The sequence below is a fragment of the Pristis pectinata genome, chromosome 1 (assembly GCF_009764475.1).
Source record: "Pristis pectinata isolate sPriPec2 chromosome 1, sPriPec2.1.pri, whole genome shotgun sequence".
Classification (NCBI taxonomy): domain Eukaryota; kingdom Metazoa; phylum Chordata; class Chondrichthyes; order Rhinopristiformes; family Pristidae; genus Pristis; species Pristis pectinata.
The window spans coordinates 89,037,442-89,056,698 of NC_067405.1; the positions used below are offsets into that span (position 1 = coordinate 89,037,442).

General features: G+C 44.3%; 1 protein-coding gene across 3 annotated transcripts in view; it reads right to left on the reverse strand.

Moving 5' to 3' along the window:
• Positions 1–13,919: 13,919 nt before the first annotated feature.
• The window catches only part of bahd1 (bromo adjacent homology domain containing 1), a 62,525-nt gene continuing 57,187 nt past the window's right edge, over positions 13,920–19,257 (reverse strand). For 2 of the 3 annotated variants that reach the window (XM_052017179.1, XM_052017188.1), the window contains 3 exons: positions 17,957–18,036; positions 16,368–16,459; positions 13,920–15,338 (listed from right to left, as the gene is read on the reverse strand). In XM_052017179.1, the coding sequence (XP_051873139.1) occupies positions 15,152–15,338; positions 16,368–16,459; positions 17,957–18,036 (359 nt within the window). In that variant the 3' untranslated portion in view covers positions 13,920–15,151. The remainder of the gene's footprint in view (positions 15,339–16,367; positions 16,460–17,956; positions 18,037–19,257) is intronic. The other variant, XM_052017173.1, reaches the window with a different exon arrangement.

Sequence of the window (19,257 nt, forward strand, 5' to 3'; positions counted from 1 at the left end):
ACTTCACTGGCATCCCACCCACCACCCTAACCAGTTATTCCCTCCACCATCGCTGTAGTGAGTACCATCCCCAAAATGCATTCCGTTATCCACCAAAGCTCCTCCAATGCCCCCTCCTCCCCCACTCCCCCGAGTCCTGCAATTCTGATTACCTGGAAGGGCTGGATACATGGAAACACCACCAACTCCCCCTTCACCTCAGTCACCTGAAGATACATCGCCATCCTTTCATCATCGTTGGGTCTAAATCCTGGACGTCCCTCCCAATTCGCACTCCAAGAGCACTGTTAGCAGAAGGGGCACAGAGTCCCACAGAGGGGGTTCACTAGCACCTGCCTGAGCATTGGGGAAATGGACTCTGGATTTCTTGCGTAACGAAGTCAGCATTGAACGAAAAAAAAACTGCTGGAGGAACTCAGCGGGAACTCTGTCCCGTTTCTCTCTCTCTCCCTGGTTTACCCAGGTCCTCCTATGCCCAACCCATCACACTACCGCCATCACCCTGTTTCTTTCCTCCCCCCCACCCCCCCCCCCCCCCCCCCCCCCGTTGGTTCCGTGCTCCACCTTTTCCTATCAGATTCCCTCATCTCCAGCTAATTTGCACCTCCATCCATCACCTCCCAGCCTCTGTTGCTACTCCCACTCTTCCCTCCTCCACCTGCCTATCACCCCGCATCACCTGGATCCACCTATCACTTGCCAGCTCTAGCCCTTCCTTTCACCTTTTATACCGACTTCCTCCCCTCTGTCTTTCGGTCCGGATGAAGGGTGTCGACCCGAAACGTCGACTGTCCACTTCTCTCCGCAGATGCTGCCTGACCCGCCGAATTCCTCCAGCAGTTTGTTTTACCCCAGATTCCAGCATCTGCAGTCTCTGATGTCTCCAGAACAGAACAAGAAGTCTGACAATTACCCTTGCACCCTCTTGGCTCTCCCTGATTTTCTCTCCGTCTCAAACCCCCCCTCTGCCATTCCTGAAAGCAGGGCAGTGACAAAAAAGACAAACAATAACCAAACTATTCCCCATTTATCCAAGTGCTTGCGTGTTGAAGCAAAATCATAGCCTGCCTTTAACTGACGTGTTGGTCTGCTTCTCTTGGCACTCCCAACCCTCCACTTGGACCAAGCCTTCAACTGCTTAGACTTAACGCTCTGGGATTCCCCTCCACTAAACCTCTTGTTCCACCTTTTGATTCACTGCTTAAAGCCTACCCCAGGCCAAGTGTTTGATCAGCTCTCCCAATGTGGCACAGCATCAGTTTTTGATCTTCAGGCAGCAGCTTGTCAAGAGATAACAGGTTTACATCAAGAGTGACCAGAAGGCTTCTTATTCAAGTGCATTGTGTCATCTAGTGTTGAATGTCAGCTTGAGTACAAAATAACCTCTCTGCCTGATCACAAAAGGACCCAGTGGGAAGAAATTTGGCTTTTTCTGTAATGCCTTTCACAAATCCCAAACCATTTGGTTTCAATGAAGCACATGAAAATAAGTCACTGTGAACTCACTGCTGTAATATGGGGATATTGCCGCCCAAGTGTGCACAGAAAGATTCATAGCATCGCGTTGATGCAATCACAAAGAAGGCACGCCAGCAGCTCTACATTAGGAGTTTGAGGAGATTTGGCATGTCACCAAGGACTCTTGCAAATTTCTACAGATTTACAATGGAGAGCATTCTGACTGGTTGGAGCCTCCATACCAGGCGGTGATGCAATGTGCAGGATCACGAGGCTGCAGAGGGTTGTAGACTCAGCCATCTCCATTGTGGGCACATCCGTCCCCGCCAACGAGGACATCTTCAAGAGGCAATGCCTCAAGAAGGCGGCATCCATCATTAAGGATCCTCACCAACCAGGACATGCCCTCTTCACACTACTACCATCGGGGAGGAGGTACAGGAGCCTGAAGACCCACACTCAATGATTCACGAATAGCTTCTTCCCCTCTGCCATCAGATTTCTTAACGGTCCATGAACACTACCTCATTATTCCTCTTTTGTACTATTTATTTATTTTTGTAACTTATAGTAATTTATATGTCTTTAACTATACTGCTGCCACGAAACAACAAATTTCGGGACAGAACCCGATTCTGATTATACAGCTCAGAAAAAGACCCTTTGGCACAACTTGTCCATGCCACCCAAGGTATCTTCCTGACCTAATCTCGTTTGCCTGCAATTGGCCCACATCCCTCTAAACCTTTCCTATCCATGTACCTGTCTAAATGTCTTTTAATCGCTGAAAGACATGTTCGGCAGCTGTAGGTTTTCTATGTTTCTATTGCACCTACCTCTACCACTTCTTCTGGCAGTTCATTCCATATACCTACCAACCTCTGTTCAGAAAACCTTGCCCCTCAGGTCCCCTTTAAATCTTTCCCCTCTCACCTTAAATCTATGCTCTCTAATTTTAGACTCCCCTACCCAAGGAAAAAAAACCGTGACATCCACCTTATCTGTGCTCCTTATAATTTAATAAAGCTCTACAAGGTCACCCCTCAGCCTCCTTTGCTCCAGGGAAAATAATCCCAGCCTATCCAGTCTCTCCTTATAACCCAAGAATAGGCAATTTTATGAATCTTTTCTGCACCCTCTCTAGCTTAATTACATCCTTCCTGTGGTATGGCAATCAGAACTGCACACAATATTCCAGGCAATCCCATGAACAGCAAGGTGATGTTGAGATAATTAGCTTTGGTGATACCGACTGTGGGATAACTATTGGCCAGCAACAGATTTCTTACCCGTTTCCAAAAGCATTCAAGACATGTTTTACCTCCACCTGAGGGGCTTGGATTAATATCTTGCCCGACAGACAGCAGCAATGGCAGTGCAGTGGTACTGCACTGGAATTGTTCCAAATGGAAAAATATTTCAGGAGCTGTCACGCTCTCTTCTATTCTACTAATAAATCCTGCCATTAGGCACAGTGCAGAACCTTGGGACAAGCAGTCTCGGGAATTTATGAACTCCTGGTTCTGCGTACTCTGCTCTCCCTAACACTGGTCCCGAAACAATCTGCTTTCAGTCCCTTCAATGTTGCTCTGTCATCATTTTCACTGGAGATCACTGGGAGAAGACATTAGGAGGGAGTCTGTCATTGAGCAGCATTATATGCTGAAAGGGTCACAATGTGGGGACAGGATGCCTGTTCCAGTCCTGTACTGTCCTGAATACAACAGATTAAGAGATGATCTGAATGCAGTGTTTACAATGGTTGGATGAAGTACTGGGGAACCAGAGCAACCACTTCCTTCCACCAGTCTTTCAGGCAGCATGTCCCAGATCATAACTCGCTTATGTTACCTCCAGATCCTTTTAATTATCTTAATCCCCTAATTACTGACTGTTTTCTCTTTTTTTAGCTGTTCCCCTTCTATAAAACTCTGTGCTTACTGAAGCCTTTCATCTTTGCTACAATTGTAGTCAATGCTCTCTGCACCTTCACCACGACCTCCAGATGTTTCCTACAGTCATGCCCAGAAATGGACACAATACCCCAGCCGGGGTCTAAGCAGTTTTATTAAGGTTCAGCATAACTGCTTTGCTTTTGCATTCTGTGCCTCTGTTAACACCACCAAAAGATTCCACGCACTTCTTTCATCAACCTTCTCCAGCTGTCCTACTACCTGATTTGTGAGTGAACACCCTCAGGTCATGTTCCAACACCTCTTTCAAATTGCACTGTTTGGTTCATATTCTTCTTCAGTCTTTTCAGTAAAACTCACTCCACCATGTTGAATGTTAGCTGTCTTGTGCCTTTTTGAAGTCCATCAATATCTTTCACACTCCATAAAGTTAAGATTTGTGTTATTAGCAAACTTTGAAATTATGCCTATATTTCCAAGTTTAGGCCATTAATGTTCATATGTTAATAAAGGAAAAGGGCTAGTATATGTTTAAGTATGAAAGCTACTGGTCAAAACTATTTCCTGCTTTCTGTCCCTTAGCCGATCCACTGTGCTCCGATACAGGGTCTCGACTCAAAATGTCGACCGTCCCTCTGCCTCCACAGATACTGCCTGACCCACTGAGTTCCTACAGCAGTTTTTTTTTTTGCTCCCGATTATAGCATCTGCAGCCTCATGTTTCCACAGACTCCAACCATTGAAGTCTATGGGTCATCTTGTTTCCTCCTGCATTGCAATGACAGGCGACTGACTACTTTGTTATGATGCATCATATAATACCTAGCATTACATGCCTGACGTTATAAAAAGTATTAAAAGCTGGAAAATCCCCTTTGCTGCTCCCCATGTTACAACCATGACTGTATTTTCATAAGTATAACATTTTTTTTTAAATACTTTGAAAGCTCTTGGGTCATGAAAGGCACTACATAAATGGAAACCTTCCTGTCTTCATGATAAAACAGACAGCTTTAATGTTCCTATTGCCTCTTTAGATACACTTACTGATTATTTATGCTATGTGGTATTATAAATATCATTTATAAATTATCTAATTTCTTAGGATCTCCTACACCAAATTTCTATCATCTACTTCTCATCACTAAACTGTTTAGTGTTCACCCTACACTCTGTTCACAGCTCACAAGAGCTGCAACCAGTACAGTAATTCTCTCCCTTGGGAACCTGAGAGAGAGATCTTTACTTTCTGCAGTTCAGGACCATATAGGGGAGGATTGGTAACCCTAACTCTATTGGAAACTGTTGGACAGAAAGTAACTTTAATGGGAAATGTGACATCACTAGCACGGAAAGCATTAAAAATTAGGAAGACTGTAAAAGGGAGAAATTGTAATGCACTCCGGTGGAGTCAACATTTAGTGGAAATATCAAGACAAATTTGTTAGAGTTATTCGAAGTTCTAATTGTCAGATGGGGCATGGAGATAATTTATATTTTTGTAAGAATATACAAGGTCCAGGAAATTAGATCAAAGTCAAGGCTCAGCAGATTGGGCACAATATTAGCACAACTTGGAGACAGGATTAATGAACAGATTTCAAACAAATGGGCCTTTTTGTTTTGAGTTGGTAGGATGCAACGAGGGGTACCACAACTATCAGTGCTTGGGACTCAGCTAACTGCAATGCATTTCAATGACATGCAGATGCAGCAAACAACTGGGGAGATTAAAAGACTGGAAACATGCCTTTGTGACAAAGATTAAAGTTGAAAAGTAAACAGATCTCACTGCAGGTAGATGAAGCTTTGGTAAGGCTATAGCTGGAGTACTGTATTCAGTTTTGGTCTCTTTAGCTGGGGAAGAGTAGAGGGCCTCAAAAGGGAAAGCAGTAGACGTTAATTTCTGGGATGGAGTTGGTGGTGGGTGTTCTATGAAGAGACATGGGCCTATATTCACTGGAGCTTAAAGGGATGAGAGATGATTTCGTCGTCATACATCTTGGCATGCTTTATACTAGGACTTTTATTTTCCCTACCCAATGACTGCTGGTCTGAAGGCTAGTGTGTCTGAAGGCTAGCCACTTGGGACCAAGAGAGTTTTCTTTATTCAAAGAACATTGAATTGCTGGAATTCTCCATCTCTTTACTCCCAGAGTGCTGTAGATGTTCAGTATGACAGGTTGATAATGGGTTTGAATATTGCGAGTATTAAAGGATATCAAGATAATGTGGGAAGGTGGATCAGCCATGTTACTCAAAGGGCCAGATAGCCTTCTCCTGTGCCCTTTTTTGTGTTGTTAAATACTCAAGGGGGGTTAGGCCACCAGCAATGTACAGCTACAGGTACATTGACTCATTGAATCATACAGTATCTGAGGCTATTGGGATAAGTGGATTTGTGCAGGTTCTTTGAAAGAGCTTTTTGGTTAATTCTACTTCCTTGTTCTTCCCCTGTAGCAATGCAAATTTCTCTTTCCAAATAATTAACTAATTCTCTTAAAGTTACTGTTGCTTCAATCACTTTCAGACAGTGCACTCCAGTTTGAAAGGTGTTTCTGCAGATAAAGGATCTCATCTCTCCCCAGATTTTATGTCAATTACTTGCTGAGCCCCCAGTCTTTGAAAAGAATTTAGTGTCTGTCAAAACCAATGGGCCTAATCAGAGTCTAGCTGAATGGAGGTTGGTGGGAGGAAAGTATATACAGGAGGAAGCAGGGGTTTTGGCTGGGTGATCCCTAATACCTGGATGGCCAGGTACAAGGGAGGTTGGCCAAATCTCAGAGGGGAGTAGTTGTTGCAGAGAAACAGGACCACATCCAAACAGTGATCAATTCACTGGCCCCCCTGACCAATACTTATTCCTCAATTACACATACCAAAAAGAAAAGAATCTAGTCACTTTCACAGAACTGTTCGTGGGACCACTTTGCACCTACAAGTTGCTGTATTCTGTGACATTATGATAGTAACCAAGAGTTTAAAGACTGTTATAACCAACTGCATAACAAATAAAAAAGGTGCTGAAAATGTTCAGCTCAACAAATGCACAACTTGTTCAAAAAGAACCAGGAATAAGGAAAGGATAAAGGACTTAATTGAATGGGGGAAGGGTGCAAATGCTAAAGGTGAATATGGTTAATCTACAAAGATACATGGCAGTAACTTACCAAGGCACTTTACACAGCACTTCTCAAACCTTTGGTAGCTAGCTAGATAATCACGTGAAGCAGGCTCATCGGAATTTCACTATCCAAGGCACACAACATCACAGCTTGGATATGTAATCACCAAACCTTCATTGTTGCTTGGAAATCTTGGAATTCACAGTTAGGAATATTGTGAGAGTATTTTCAGCAGATAGGTTGCAACTCTTTAAAATGACTTGGCAAATGCAATCTTAAGATATCTTTATTAGTCACATGTACATCGAAACACAGTGAAATGCATCTTTTTTGCGTGGAGTGTTCTGGGGGGTAGCCCGCAAGTGTTGCCACGCTTCCGGCGCCAACGTAGCATGCCCACAACTTCATAACCCGTACGTCTTTGGAATGTGCGAGGAAACCAGAGCACCCGGAGGAAACCCACACAGACACGGGGAGAACGTACAAACTCCTTAACGACAGCAGCCAAAATTGAACCCGGATCGCTGGCTCTGTAATAGCACTATGTTAACCGCTACACACGAGTGTCATTTTAATAAAAAGCTTCCCGTCAAGGGAGGCTGGGCATTGAGGGGGCCTTGGTCAGGAGTAAAATCTACAGACTGTCCCCAGCTTATAGACACCTGCACATATGAACAAGCTCCCATAAATATTATTCATTCTAAAGTTGGATCATGTACATACGTTTACTCCTATGAACAGCAGAACTAGTTTCCTCTCTTTCCACTTGTAATAACTTCTTATCAGTCTTATGCGCGCTTGATGCCATTCATAACAGTACTGTGGAGGTATGGTTACTGTATCAAGTGATTCTTTGTGGATTTTCCCACTACGGACAAAATCAACTTAAGAACATCTGTAAAAACAGGAGCTGTTCATTCCCCAGGGACGGCCTGTACCGAGTAATGTTATTCAGGCAATGGCATCATCAGAAAGGGGTTGGTATGGTTCCAAAATGGAGCAGCTTAGCATAGAATAACAGGTAGCAGCTCGAAAGCTACAGGTTGTTAAGGAAATGTGATACTGTCCCTGAAGTTTGCAGAGTTTGACTTGATCAGGAAGTTGGGGAAATACATTGGGAGTGGGAATAAGGGAGATGAATTGACAAGGCACTGCGAGTAATCCAACAGACCAGGACCTTAGATTTTACCTTATGTCAGACCTTGAGAAGCATGCACTTAACAAAAAGCAGGATTACAAAAAGCAGGATAAACATAAACCCCCAAATGGAAGGTAAATTTAAGACCTCTGGACAACCAAACATGCATGAAACAGATGTCACATCTGCTATGGTTACTAAGGAAATTGCCAGGAAATGGATAGATGAATAGATTTGGGGGGGGGGGGGGGGTGCAAGCTTCCTGTGCAAAGGAGCGAAAATCCCGTTGAGAGGACAAAACCTCAGTCAACCAAAAGTCAAGTAAGAAACAGCTGAAGAGAAAGGGTGCTTCAACATATGGCAAGTGACAGCACTGGGCAGAGGAAAGACGGGGGGGAAATGGAATCTCGACAGCAAGGGTACAGGAAGAAATCTAATGGTGGGATTCAGTGGATTTTCCTGTCTTGAACCAGGGAAAGCTCAGAAGATAACAGCAGTGAAGGGGATCTCAAAAGACAAGCAAAAACAGGTGTTGGTCAACAAGGTTCTCATCGGCAAGCATTAAAGTCATTGAAATGCAGAAGAAAGTTCCGAGATAGGGAACAAGGAAGAAGCCAAGTGAGTGCAGGGTTAAGCCAAGGGAAAGGTGGGGGCTGTTGGTTGGTCCGAGTTCAGTGGTGGGGAATGGTGTTTATATGCACAGCCTGTTATTGGATGGGCAAAGTGAAACAAAGACCATTTCATGTATCCTACTAAAAGGTGCAGCTTGGGCTCACATTACACCTATGGCTACACCTTTGATCTGGAAAAAGTGATTGGAGTTGTACACAAGGGCAGCCAGATGAATGAGTTGTTGGCGAGGGAACTGGCTGTCCCTCTACTCAGGAAGCAGAGTGCACACAGATCATCCTTCAGACTCTTGTCCAAATCCACAAGCGGGACTGTCCAGTCAGACCCATTGTATCAGCTTGCTCTTGCCACAAAATACTCATTTCATTCCACCTTGATTCTATCCTTTCTCCCCTGACCCAGTCCATTCCAACTTGCATGTATGACACCTCTGACGTCCTCCTCCACTTTTGACAGTTCGCAATTCCCTGGTCCCTACCAGGTCATCTTTACCGTCCCTCTGCATGTCTATGGTGGTCTGAGAGACCCCCGCATCTTCCTTCAACAGACACACAAACCATTAACTCCACCAACACTCATCAACCTTGCTGAATTTGTTCTCACATTAAACTTCTCCTCCTTCAATTCCAATCACTTTTTCCAGACTGAAGGGACTTTCACGAGCCCAACTACACCTTTTAATTTGATAATTGGAATAGTCATTTTCAGCCCCCCTTCAGCTCTTTCAGGCACATTGATGACTGCATTGGTATTGCTCCCTGCACTCGAATTTCATTACTTTTGCTGCCAATTTCCACCTGCACTCACCCTCATGTGGTCTCATCTCTGACACTCCTCTTCCCTTTCTCAACCTCTCCATCTCAAACAACCTTCTTGATTTTTAATCTTCAAATATTGGTAGTTTGATAGATGCCTGCAAATTTCCAGTAAAACACCACTTAAGATGCTTAACCAAAGTATGTGCATGTGCAAAACATTTTGCTCATCCAATGATGCACGTTGCACGTATAAACGTAATTCCACGCCACTGAACTCACTCCAACACCACCACCACCCCCACTACTCTTTTCCGTTGTTTAAACTGCAACATGATTTATTGGTCATTCAATTCTAACAAAAGGGCATTGAAAACAGAAATCAACCTACCTTTTCACCATTTTGAATGTGGACTGATTTGTGCTCGTCCAGCATTTTCCGTGTTATTCTGAATAGCTGAGTGGGCAGTCTCGGAGTTGTCAGGTGATGGGCGAAAGCCTGTTCCAGACATTTGAGCAAAAACTAGGATCACCCCTTACTACAGGACTAAAGTGGTGTTGCATAGTTGGACTGCCATCTTTCATGAGATGTTAAACAAAGACTTTTTTTTTACTTACTTATGGCTTTCTGACATTTACTGCCGAGCCTTAACGGTCTCCTTAACTTAGTGGCTAAGTAGAACATTTCATTGGATAGGTAAGAGTCAACCACAATTGTTGAGTCTAACTGGTTAAGGATGAGAGGGTTCTTTCTCTGAAAGATATCAGTGAACAACATGGGTTGTTTTGTGCTAAAGTGATAACCCAGCTGTATCAGTCACCACTACAGATGCTACAGCTTCATGTTCTAGATGCATTTAATGACCCAAATATAAATTCCACAGTTGTAGTGGTTGGATTTGAACCTTCAGCTCCACATCTACTAACCCATTTACTTAACCCCGAAACTGCCCTTTCAGAGGACTCACCTTTGTACACTTGCGGCTGCACCTCAGTGAGTTCTGGACCCAATGTGACGTTGAACTCTTCTTCTGCCACCTTCACCTTCATGCCCGTTTCTTCGGCAGGAAATCCTTCACCGCCCCGTCCCCCTACTGATGACCCATTCTCACGTCTCTAGCACTCTCCTTCCACTTGGACACCCCTTCTGGCCTCTTACCCTTTTCATTTCCAATTGCTGACGTGACATTGCCGTGACTCCTACACTCCCCTCACCCATTCCATACTTATCGCCCCCCCAATGCGCAGCGCCCCGCTCACTTCCCACCAATCCCAACCTGCTGATAAGTGGGGTGCTGCTGTGGGCTGGCACACTGACCTCTACTTTAGAGACCATGGCTCCAAGAACAAACACAAGGCCTTTACACATCTGGACCTTTACAGATCTCATCACATCAGGAGATCTCCCCTCCACAGTATCCAACCAGATTGTGCCCCAACCCTGCATTGCCTGCTTCTCTCTCTTAATATCCACAAACAGGATTGCCCCGGTAGACCCATTGCTAGTGCTGGCTCTTGCCCCACCAAACATATCCCTTCATACCTTGACTCTATCCTGTCTCCCCTTGTCCAGTCTCTTCCTACCTACATCGAGGACAACCCCAAGGCCCACCACCATTTTGACAACTTCCAATTTTCTGGTTTCAACCACCTCATCTTCACCATAGATGTCTAATCTTCATACGACTCTATCCGCTCACCCCTCCCCCAAAATCAGGAACGTCTTGGGGGTCTCCACTTTTTTCTAGAACATAGACCTAATCGGCTCCCTTTCCCCAACACTCATTTGCCTGGCAGAGTTTGTTGTTATCCCTAACTTCTCTCTTGATTCCTCCCACTTCCTGCAAATCAAAGGTGTAGCTATGGGCACTCACATTGGCCCCAGCTATGCCAGTCTTTTCTTTGGCTAAGTGGAACAGTCCTTGTTCCAAACCTACTCTGGCAGCCCTCCCCAAGTCCTTCTCCGCTACACCAACTGCATTAGTGCTGCTGCCTGCACTCATCAATTTTATCACCTTTGTCATTAACTTCCACCCTGCCCTCAAATTCACTTGGGCCATTTCTTACACCTTTTTCTGGATCTTCCTGTCCTGGATCTCTATCTCCACCTCAGGAAATGACTATTCACTGATATCTACTATAAACTTATAGACTCCACAGTTACCTTGACTATACCTCCTCCTACCTGTAAGGATTCCATTCCCTTCTCTCAGTTTCTCCGTCTCCACTGCACTTGTTCTCAAGATGAGGCTTTCCACTCTAGGACTTCTGAAATGTCCTCCTTCAGGAAATGTGGCTACCCCTCTTCCGTGGTTGATGAAGGCCTCATATGCATTTCCTCCATATATTGCACTTCTGCTCTCCCCCACCCTCCCCAAACAGAAGAGATGGATTTCCCCTGAACCTAACCTTACATCCTACTGGCTTCTGCATCCAGCATATCCGTTGACACTTCTGCCAGCTCCAATGGGATCCCAGTACTGACCACATCTTCCCCCCACCTTTCTGCTTTACACAGGGACCATTCTCCCCATGACTCCCTGGTCTGTTCACACCTTGACCCCTGGCAATTTCCTCTGCAACCATAGGAGGTGCAACACTTGTTCCATCCCTCCACCCTCATCACCATCCAGGGACCTAAACAGCCCTTCCAGGTGAGGCAGAGATTCACAGGCACCTTAGTCCAACCTGGTCTACTGCATTCAGTGCTTGCAACATGGCTTCCTCTACATCAGTGAGACCAAGGCGACTGTTTTGGCGACTATTTGCAACAGCCAGAGGGTCTGGTTGCATTTCAACTGCATCCCCGTTCCTATACTGACCCATCTGTCCTTGGCCTTCTCCACTGCCACAACAAGGCCAAACACAAACAGCACCTTGTACTCCAGTTGGGTAGCCTACAGCCCAATGGTATGAACATTGAATTTTCCAATTTCAGGTAACCTACACCCCCCATGTTCCTTTCCTATTTCTACCAGTACAGCCAGGGTTCCTTCCCTTTATACCTTTTTCATCCCTTCTCACCACCCTCCCCATTACCAAGACCGCCACAACAACTGATTACCAAGATCATCGTCCCCCATCTACCCATCACCCACATATCTACCTGGGTTTCTTCTCCCTTGGTTCACTTTTCTTAACCTTTCCCTCACCCGATTCTATCTGCCCATCATCCACCTCCCCCCCTTCAGCTGATTCCACCTATGACCTGCCAGCTCGTCCCACCTCTCACTTCTAAATACTGGCCACCTTCCCTCTACACTCTCAGCCGTGATGCAGGGTTTCCATCCAAAATGTTGACTATCCCTTTGCCTCCACAGATGCTGTCTGACCCACCGAGGTCCTCCAGCTTTTTGCTCCTAACTGCCCTTTCAGTTGGTCATGAAAACTGCAAGTGCTCCCTTCAGAGTGTGGGGCAATGATCATATTTATCCCACAACTGAGCGTTAAGAGATCTTTTGGCCATTACTTCATTCGGTTTGTGGCCCACTGCTGTACTACATTTCCTACCTTACAACAGTAACTGGACTTCTAAAGTACTGCAACAGTTTCAGCCCTGTTTCAGTTTCCTGACCCTGATCATCTCCACTGCTACCAAGGATGGTCTGGGGCTCTCCACATCTTGAATGGAGGCCCAACCAGTCTCCAACTACTACCACCACCACCCTCCTCTGCCTGGCTTAACTTTCACAGTGCACAACAGAACTCACTTCCATCTATTTAAAAGGTGTCAGTATGGGAAGCCATATGGATCCCAGGTATGTCAAGTTTACTTTCTCAGTCGGATGTAGAACATTGCTTCCTCATTCTAGCCCTACTCAGGACATTCCTCTACCTTCCCCTCCCTACCCAGTAAGAGCTGTCCCCTGCCCCTCTCCCAAACTGAAAAACGTCATCAACTTTGCTTCCCAATTTCCATGTTTCCTTCTGGTCTATTCCTCCCTCCTTTTTGCCATCTTCATTTTTGAGATATACTTGTATATTAATTGAAAGCGCAAGACCTTTTGACTCCCACAGATTATACTCGTTTCCACCCTACTTCCAGTGAGGATTCAACATCTTGCTTCTTTGTATCTGTTCTGATTACACCAGCTACAGATCATTACTTCTGATGGCTCTTTTTCCTCAACTGATGCTGCTCCTCCACGTAGTTGAAGGAGCTCTCAATTGAGCATTCCACTTCAACTGCTCTCATCTTCTTGCCTTCCATCCCAGAATCATTATAGGGTTCCTCTTATTCTCACCTTCCCCCCTACCAGCCTCTACACTCAGTGTGAACCCATGATCAAACTTTCACTCCCCATTCCTCATTTTGAAGGACTATTCCCTCTATGATTCTCTTGCCCATTTCCAAAGTACCTTTCTTTGCTGCCTTTGGTACAAGTGCAGATGCAGCAATACGAGTTATTTTCCTTTCATTCTGCACAGGTAGTGCTTGTACAGAATACTTGCTCTTTTATTTCCCACCTCTTCCATGGTCCAAAGCTCCTATCCCCTTTTTGTAGAGAAGCAACTTACTTTCACAACTTTCAATTTACTTATTCACAATACCTCGGTCCTAGGGAAATAAAATATAGACTGAGTGACTGTTCTGTGAAACAGCTCAGTATAACAAGCATGATCCTGGGCTCTTGGTCATTGTAATTCTACACCCTCTCCCTCTGGCCCGTGTCTTAGGCTCCCGTGGAACACTGCCTCACTTTTCAATAAGGTGCTTCATAGTCTTCCAGACCGCACCATTTTTGAGACAGACACTGTGACAATGAATCTTTATATTCTCATTAACATCTCAAACCCTTCTCTTATTGTTTGTCCATTCAGCTTGCACTGTCATCCACAATGCCATTTATTCTCTTTTGCCTCATCTAATTGTAAGCCTTCTGTTACCTCGACTCAACAGTTCCTTTAAAAATGTTTTCCCTGTTCCACCCAAGATGATAACCTTTGTTTCTTTCTGCACAGATGTTGCCTGACATACCAAGCATCTTCTGACTTTTATTTCAAGAATATTTTTCATGTCTACAAAGTGCTTCAAGATGTTGTAAAAGGCTCTTTATAAAAATGCCGACTGTTCCCCTGGAGCTTCAATAGCACATTTGGCCACTGGTGACACCAAGCTGATGCCAGGTTGGCTGAAATCTGTCCACAGAGGTTGATGTCCATTTTAAATCCAAAGAATGACCAGAGCTTGGGTTTTCTGGCAAATCCCAACCAGAACTGGTGGTGCTGAATGATGGCAGAAGCATCAGTGAAGATAAACCCTAATGGTGAATGCACAGGCTAATCCTTTTAAAGACCAAAACTAAGAAACTATGGCTCCCCCAAGAAACATCTTTAATTCTATTGGCCATGGGCCTAACACTTCAAACATTATTAAACCTTTCAAGTGAAAACATCAGAACATCAGTAGAGAAAGAACTATTCTTTTTTAAAAAAGTCTCTTCAAACATAGCTATCAAACTTAAATCATATATTAATTTTTCTTCCTCAAAAGTCAATACATTTTGAAATTTAATTCCAACAAGCAATTTTCTTTGAAATAATAATTAAAAATAGAGGAAAAGAGAGAGAGAGAGAGAGAGAGAGAGAGAGAGAGAGAGAGAGAGAGAATTTGGAATGATATCCGAATTCAGACGTAAACATTTTAGTGCTGGCATTCACTGATTGCCAGCTTGGAAATTGGGCAAGGGTCATTTGAGAAATAAATTGGTTTGGAATACAAGTGCAATATTTCTTGTCGCTGTTTTTAATTCATAGCAATTGTGAAATGGGTCAGTGATCATTTGGGAAATGGGACCCGTTGTTAGTGGTGATGAGGATGAGGATGGGAAAAGTGACTCGAGTGTTGTGATGACAGTCGAATTGGTTAGTGCAGAAACCAGCACCGTTTCCCAGGAGCCAGTTTTCAGGTCGGTCACTGTCCTTTGGTATCCAGTCAACGTGATTGAACAGGTCATAAAAACTCATCTAATCTATGTACATAAGGCAAAGGTAAGAGTATCTGTTGTCCACCAGGAAGGCTTTGTGGAATTATACCTCCAGTCAAAATCCATTCATTCTGATTTCTTTCTGTTGCTGCGTGTGTTTGTTTTCTAAGCCTGAGTTCTCTTGGAATCTGGGAAGTGCTATAAACTATTGCGGGTTTTTCAGAGTTCGTCCATGACGGAAGTCATAAACGTGCCTGCAAATGAAGACCAGATCTGGATCGGTGTTTTCTGGGACCTTGCGATGCGAAGGCGTGGAGTACTCTTCGGAAGGAGGTACCACTGGCCTGTGATCAGGAGACCCTTCCTCTCGCCATTTTGCCAAGGCACAGAATCTGCAGAAAAGCCAGGTTGAGAATACGAATGAGAATGACACAAGCCCTTGGGGGTTTACACCAGCAACATCTTGTACCAGAGCCTGCATGTGCACCTCAGGGCCCCAACTGCAAGCAAATTTGCAGAGAATTAACAAGTTTCATTCAATGCATTTCAAAAAGGACAAAGTGATGATTGTTGTTATGTAAGCCTCAGTCAGATCCCATCTGGTTACTACATTCAATTCTGGGCCCCACAACTCAGGAAGATGCATTGATCCTGGAGTGAGTACAGCACAGATTCAGAATGTTACTGGGGCTTAAATTTGAGTAAGGCATGATCTAGTCCAGGTTTTTAAAATGACAAAAAAAGTACTGTATGAGTGAGATATTCAGAGATTATTTCAACTATGCAGGAGTTGGAAAAAAAAAGATTTGCTCACCATACAAGAACTGGGTTATTCAGGAGCAAAATCAGGAAGCCTTTTCCACATGAAGGGAATGGAAAATTGAAACACTCTTTTCCCTCAAGGCGGCTCTAAGCTGGAAAACAATTGGAGCCTTCAGGATGATTTTTGTTGTTATTGGGCAAAGCAGGCAAGGGATATAGAGTTAAATCAGCCTCGATACGACTGAAGAGTAGAGCATGCTCAAGGTGGAGTGACCTACTTCTCTTCCCATGTAAAGTGTGGCCAAGAGCAGTGCAAAATGAAAAAAAACAAGATGCCCACCTAACAACCATCCATTACATTTTGTTTCCTACCTGCTCATCTTCCTGGTATTAATTCTCTACCTCTTTGTTCTCTTCCTCCCACGTTTCTTTCACCCTTGTGATTTTTTTTTAAACTTCCTTTTCAATGCATGCATGCTATTCACATTATCCAACCTAGAGATAGCCAGCTTCCTATTCTAACCATTCGGGAGCAGTTTCTCCCGAATTCCATTTTGGATTTATTAGCTACCATTTTACATTTAAGGATCTACTTTGAGCACCTTCTCCCACCATCACTTTCCATCAGCCATAGAACTGGATAGCCCTGAGTCACTCACCTACAGTACTCTGAGAAAGTCAGCACATAGCATTTCTCTTCAATGCAGGCCACACTGTTCTCATCTTGGTGCCGAGAAGCAAAGATCTCATTCTGCAGGGGAAGCAGGGACACAAATTAATAAACCTGAACAAAAGGCACAGATGCATTCAATCTCAGTCTACTTGGAGAAGATGACTTTATGACTTAAGGGAGTTTGTGGTTCCCTGGCTAACCGAGCAGCAGCAGAATAACAGAACATCAGAAACAATGACATCCCTCCCTCACAGCAGAAGGGGAGTAAGACCTGCTCTGCATTGGTATTTCAAGTAAATAGATCTCGTTTTATTTGGCATGCAAGGGCAGAGCACTCTTTCTGCTAGTAAAATTAAACAGAGCTCTTTAGGGGTGGTCTCCTTGTATGAAATGAAGCTGATAAGGCTCCACTACAAGATTGGAACACTGAAAGGGGCACGACAGGGAAGATGCTTCTCCAGCTGGGAGATCAGGAAGTAGGGATCAGTATCAAAATAAGCACCTGGCCACTCAGGACAGATACAGGAGGAGAAATTTCTTCACTTAGGAGGTGCTGAATCTTTGGAATTCCCTACCCAAGAGGGCTGTGGGGGCTTGGTTGCCAATACATTCAAGGCAGAGATTGATAGACTTTTGAATATTAAGGGTATCAAGGAAAATGGGATCAGTGCATGAAAAGGCACCGAGGAGCCAAATGACTTATTCCTGCTTCCACTTTAAAGACAATATTTATTCTCCAGACACAGATGCTGGAATCTGGAGCAAGGATCTCCTGGAGGAACTCAGTTGGGTGAGCAGCATCTGTTGGGGGGTGGGGAAGGAATTGTCGATATTTTGGGTCGAGACTCTGAATCAGGACAGGGTTTGTCGTTCAGCATTGTCCCTAACTGCACCTGACCACCTTTAGCCAATACACTCTCATAACAATGAGCTGCGAGAGGGTTAAAATGTTTTCCTCAGTTTGGCAGTTGTCTACCCCAGGCTCTGCTCCACTACCTTCTGTGAAAGTCAAAAGTTCAGCAGTAACATTCGCCATACAGAGCAGTGAAACGGGGCCTGCAAGTTTTTGCTCAGTTTCAGCCTGCCAGGCACCAGGAGGAAAGGTGGCTCTCCCAGTTCTCATGAAAAGCAACACCATTCATTGCTCGTTTGCTTTGAACCCTGCTGCATTCAGAAGTGGTTACTGTTTATGACCTATAATACTCCCTAATTCATTAGAATATTAAGCTCCATGCAACATGTGATACAGGGCACTTTGTTAAGTGCAAGTCTTCCTCTAACTTCACCCAGCTTAGCTTAAACACTGTTTCAATATACATGGAATGTAATTGCAATGAAACAAAAATAACCACTTAAAAAAAGCCAAGACAAAAGCTCAATAAAGTACAAGTAGTCACACCAACACAGGAGACAGATGCTAGTGAGTGATTAATATAGCAAGAGGCAGAGAGCAGGAGGAGGTGGAGCGAGGGCAAAAGGCCAGGATAGGGTGTAATGGCACAGAGCAAGAGGCAAAGGGAGAGGATGTGGGAAGGATTGCCTACAAATTCCATAGGGAAGGATGGTGATGCTCACCTCACAGTGAATGCTGGGATTTCTGCCTCCCTGGATGTGCTCAGGCCTGTAGTACCAGTAAAGGCTCATCATGAGTTCCCCTACAGGAAGAAAGTAACACTTTAGTGAGCACGGACTCAGGTGAAGGCTCAGACAACCATTCAAACTTGCACAATGCCCTTGGCAACTTCAGGTACCTCCAGGGAATCGATAAGCTTCCCTGCAATCAGCTGCACTGGGCTTGTTGCACAAGGGCTAGCATTGTAGGTTTGTTGCTTGAGAGCTTAGTCCAAATCTGACTATGTATTGGGAATACGAATTCAGTTATCTAAAAAGCTATCAAACTCTCAAAACTTAAATGGTCTCATTACTTAAGCATCACTTTGTGAAAGAAACTAGACATTCTTGCCTACATGTTACTTCAGTCCTTGTTAATTCTTAGCTGGGTTCTAAAGTGACCTGGGAAGCCACTCTGTTGTGTCAAACCTCTAGCCTCTATCAGTTCCACAGTGTCCCCCCACTACCTCACTGAGGCAACTCAAGCTGCGCAGCAAATTCCAGCTTCATCAGTGACAACTACACTTCAAAAAATAAACTAGAATCCACCTAAAATAAGGCACTACACTAACTGAAGAATATGGATCCACTCAAATCACAAGAGCAGAAACTATTTATATATTTAAAACTGTGGGGGGTGCTCTGTGCATGCAGTTCCCGATACAACTTTTCACAAACCACTTATATTCCAATAATTATTGCCAGCGAACCTAGCACAATATGAATCTAGATGGTGGAGAGGGAGGAGATCAGATAGACATTGATTCAAGGCAGGGACTGTTATCCAGATGTAATACCACTGCATTTCATAAATCAGTATACCATACTGCATCTGCAATTCATAACTTCACTTGATCTCAACAGCATGTAATAACTGACATTCTACATGGAGTCTTTTTTTTAAATTATTAAAAAGGCTATAACTGCCTTTTCCCAGCTGATCCACTGACCGCTGCCAGAAAAATACCGATATAGGCATTGGGATGAAACTAAAATCAGGCTTAACTAAGACACCTCTGCTCTAAAGGAGAATTGCCTATTGCTACTTGACCTCTCGAGATCCCCCATGTTCCAGTTATGGTATGTCCATTCCCCAGTCCCTACAGCCTTCCTTTGGTGCCCTAGGTCCAAAGCTTTAGAATTCTCTGCTATTTCCATGGCAAAGTGAATAATAGACTTGGGTTTTGAAAATGAATGCCAGCGTAGGTCTGGAGAACCAAATTGGTATCTAAAGCAGAGGATCTGTGCATTAAATCTTAAGTGCG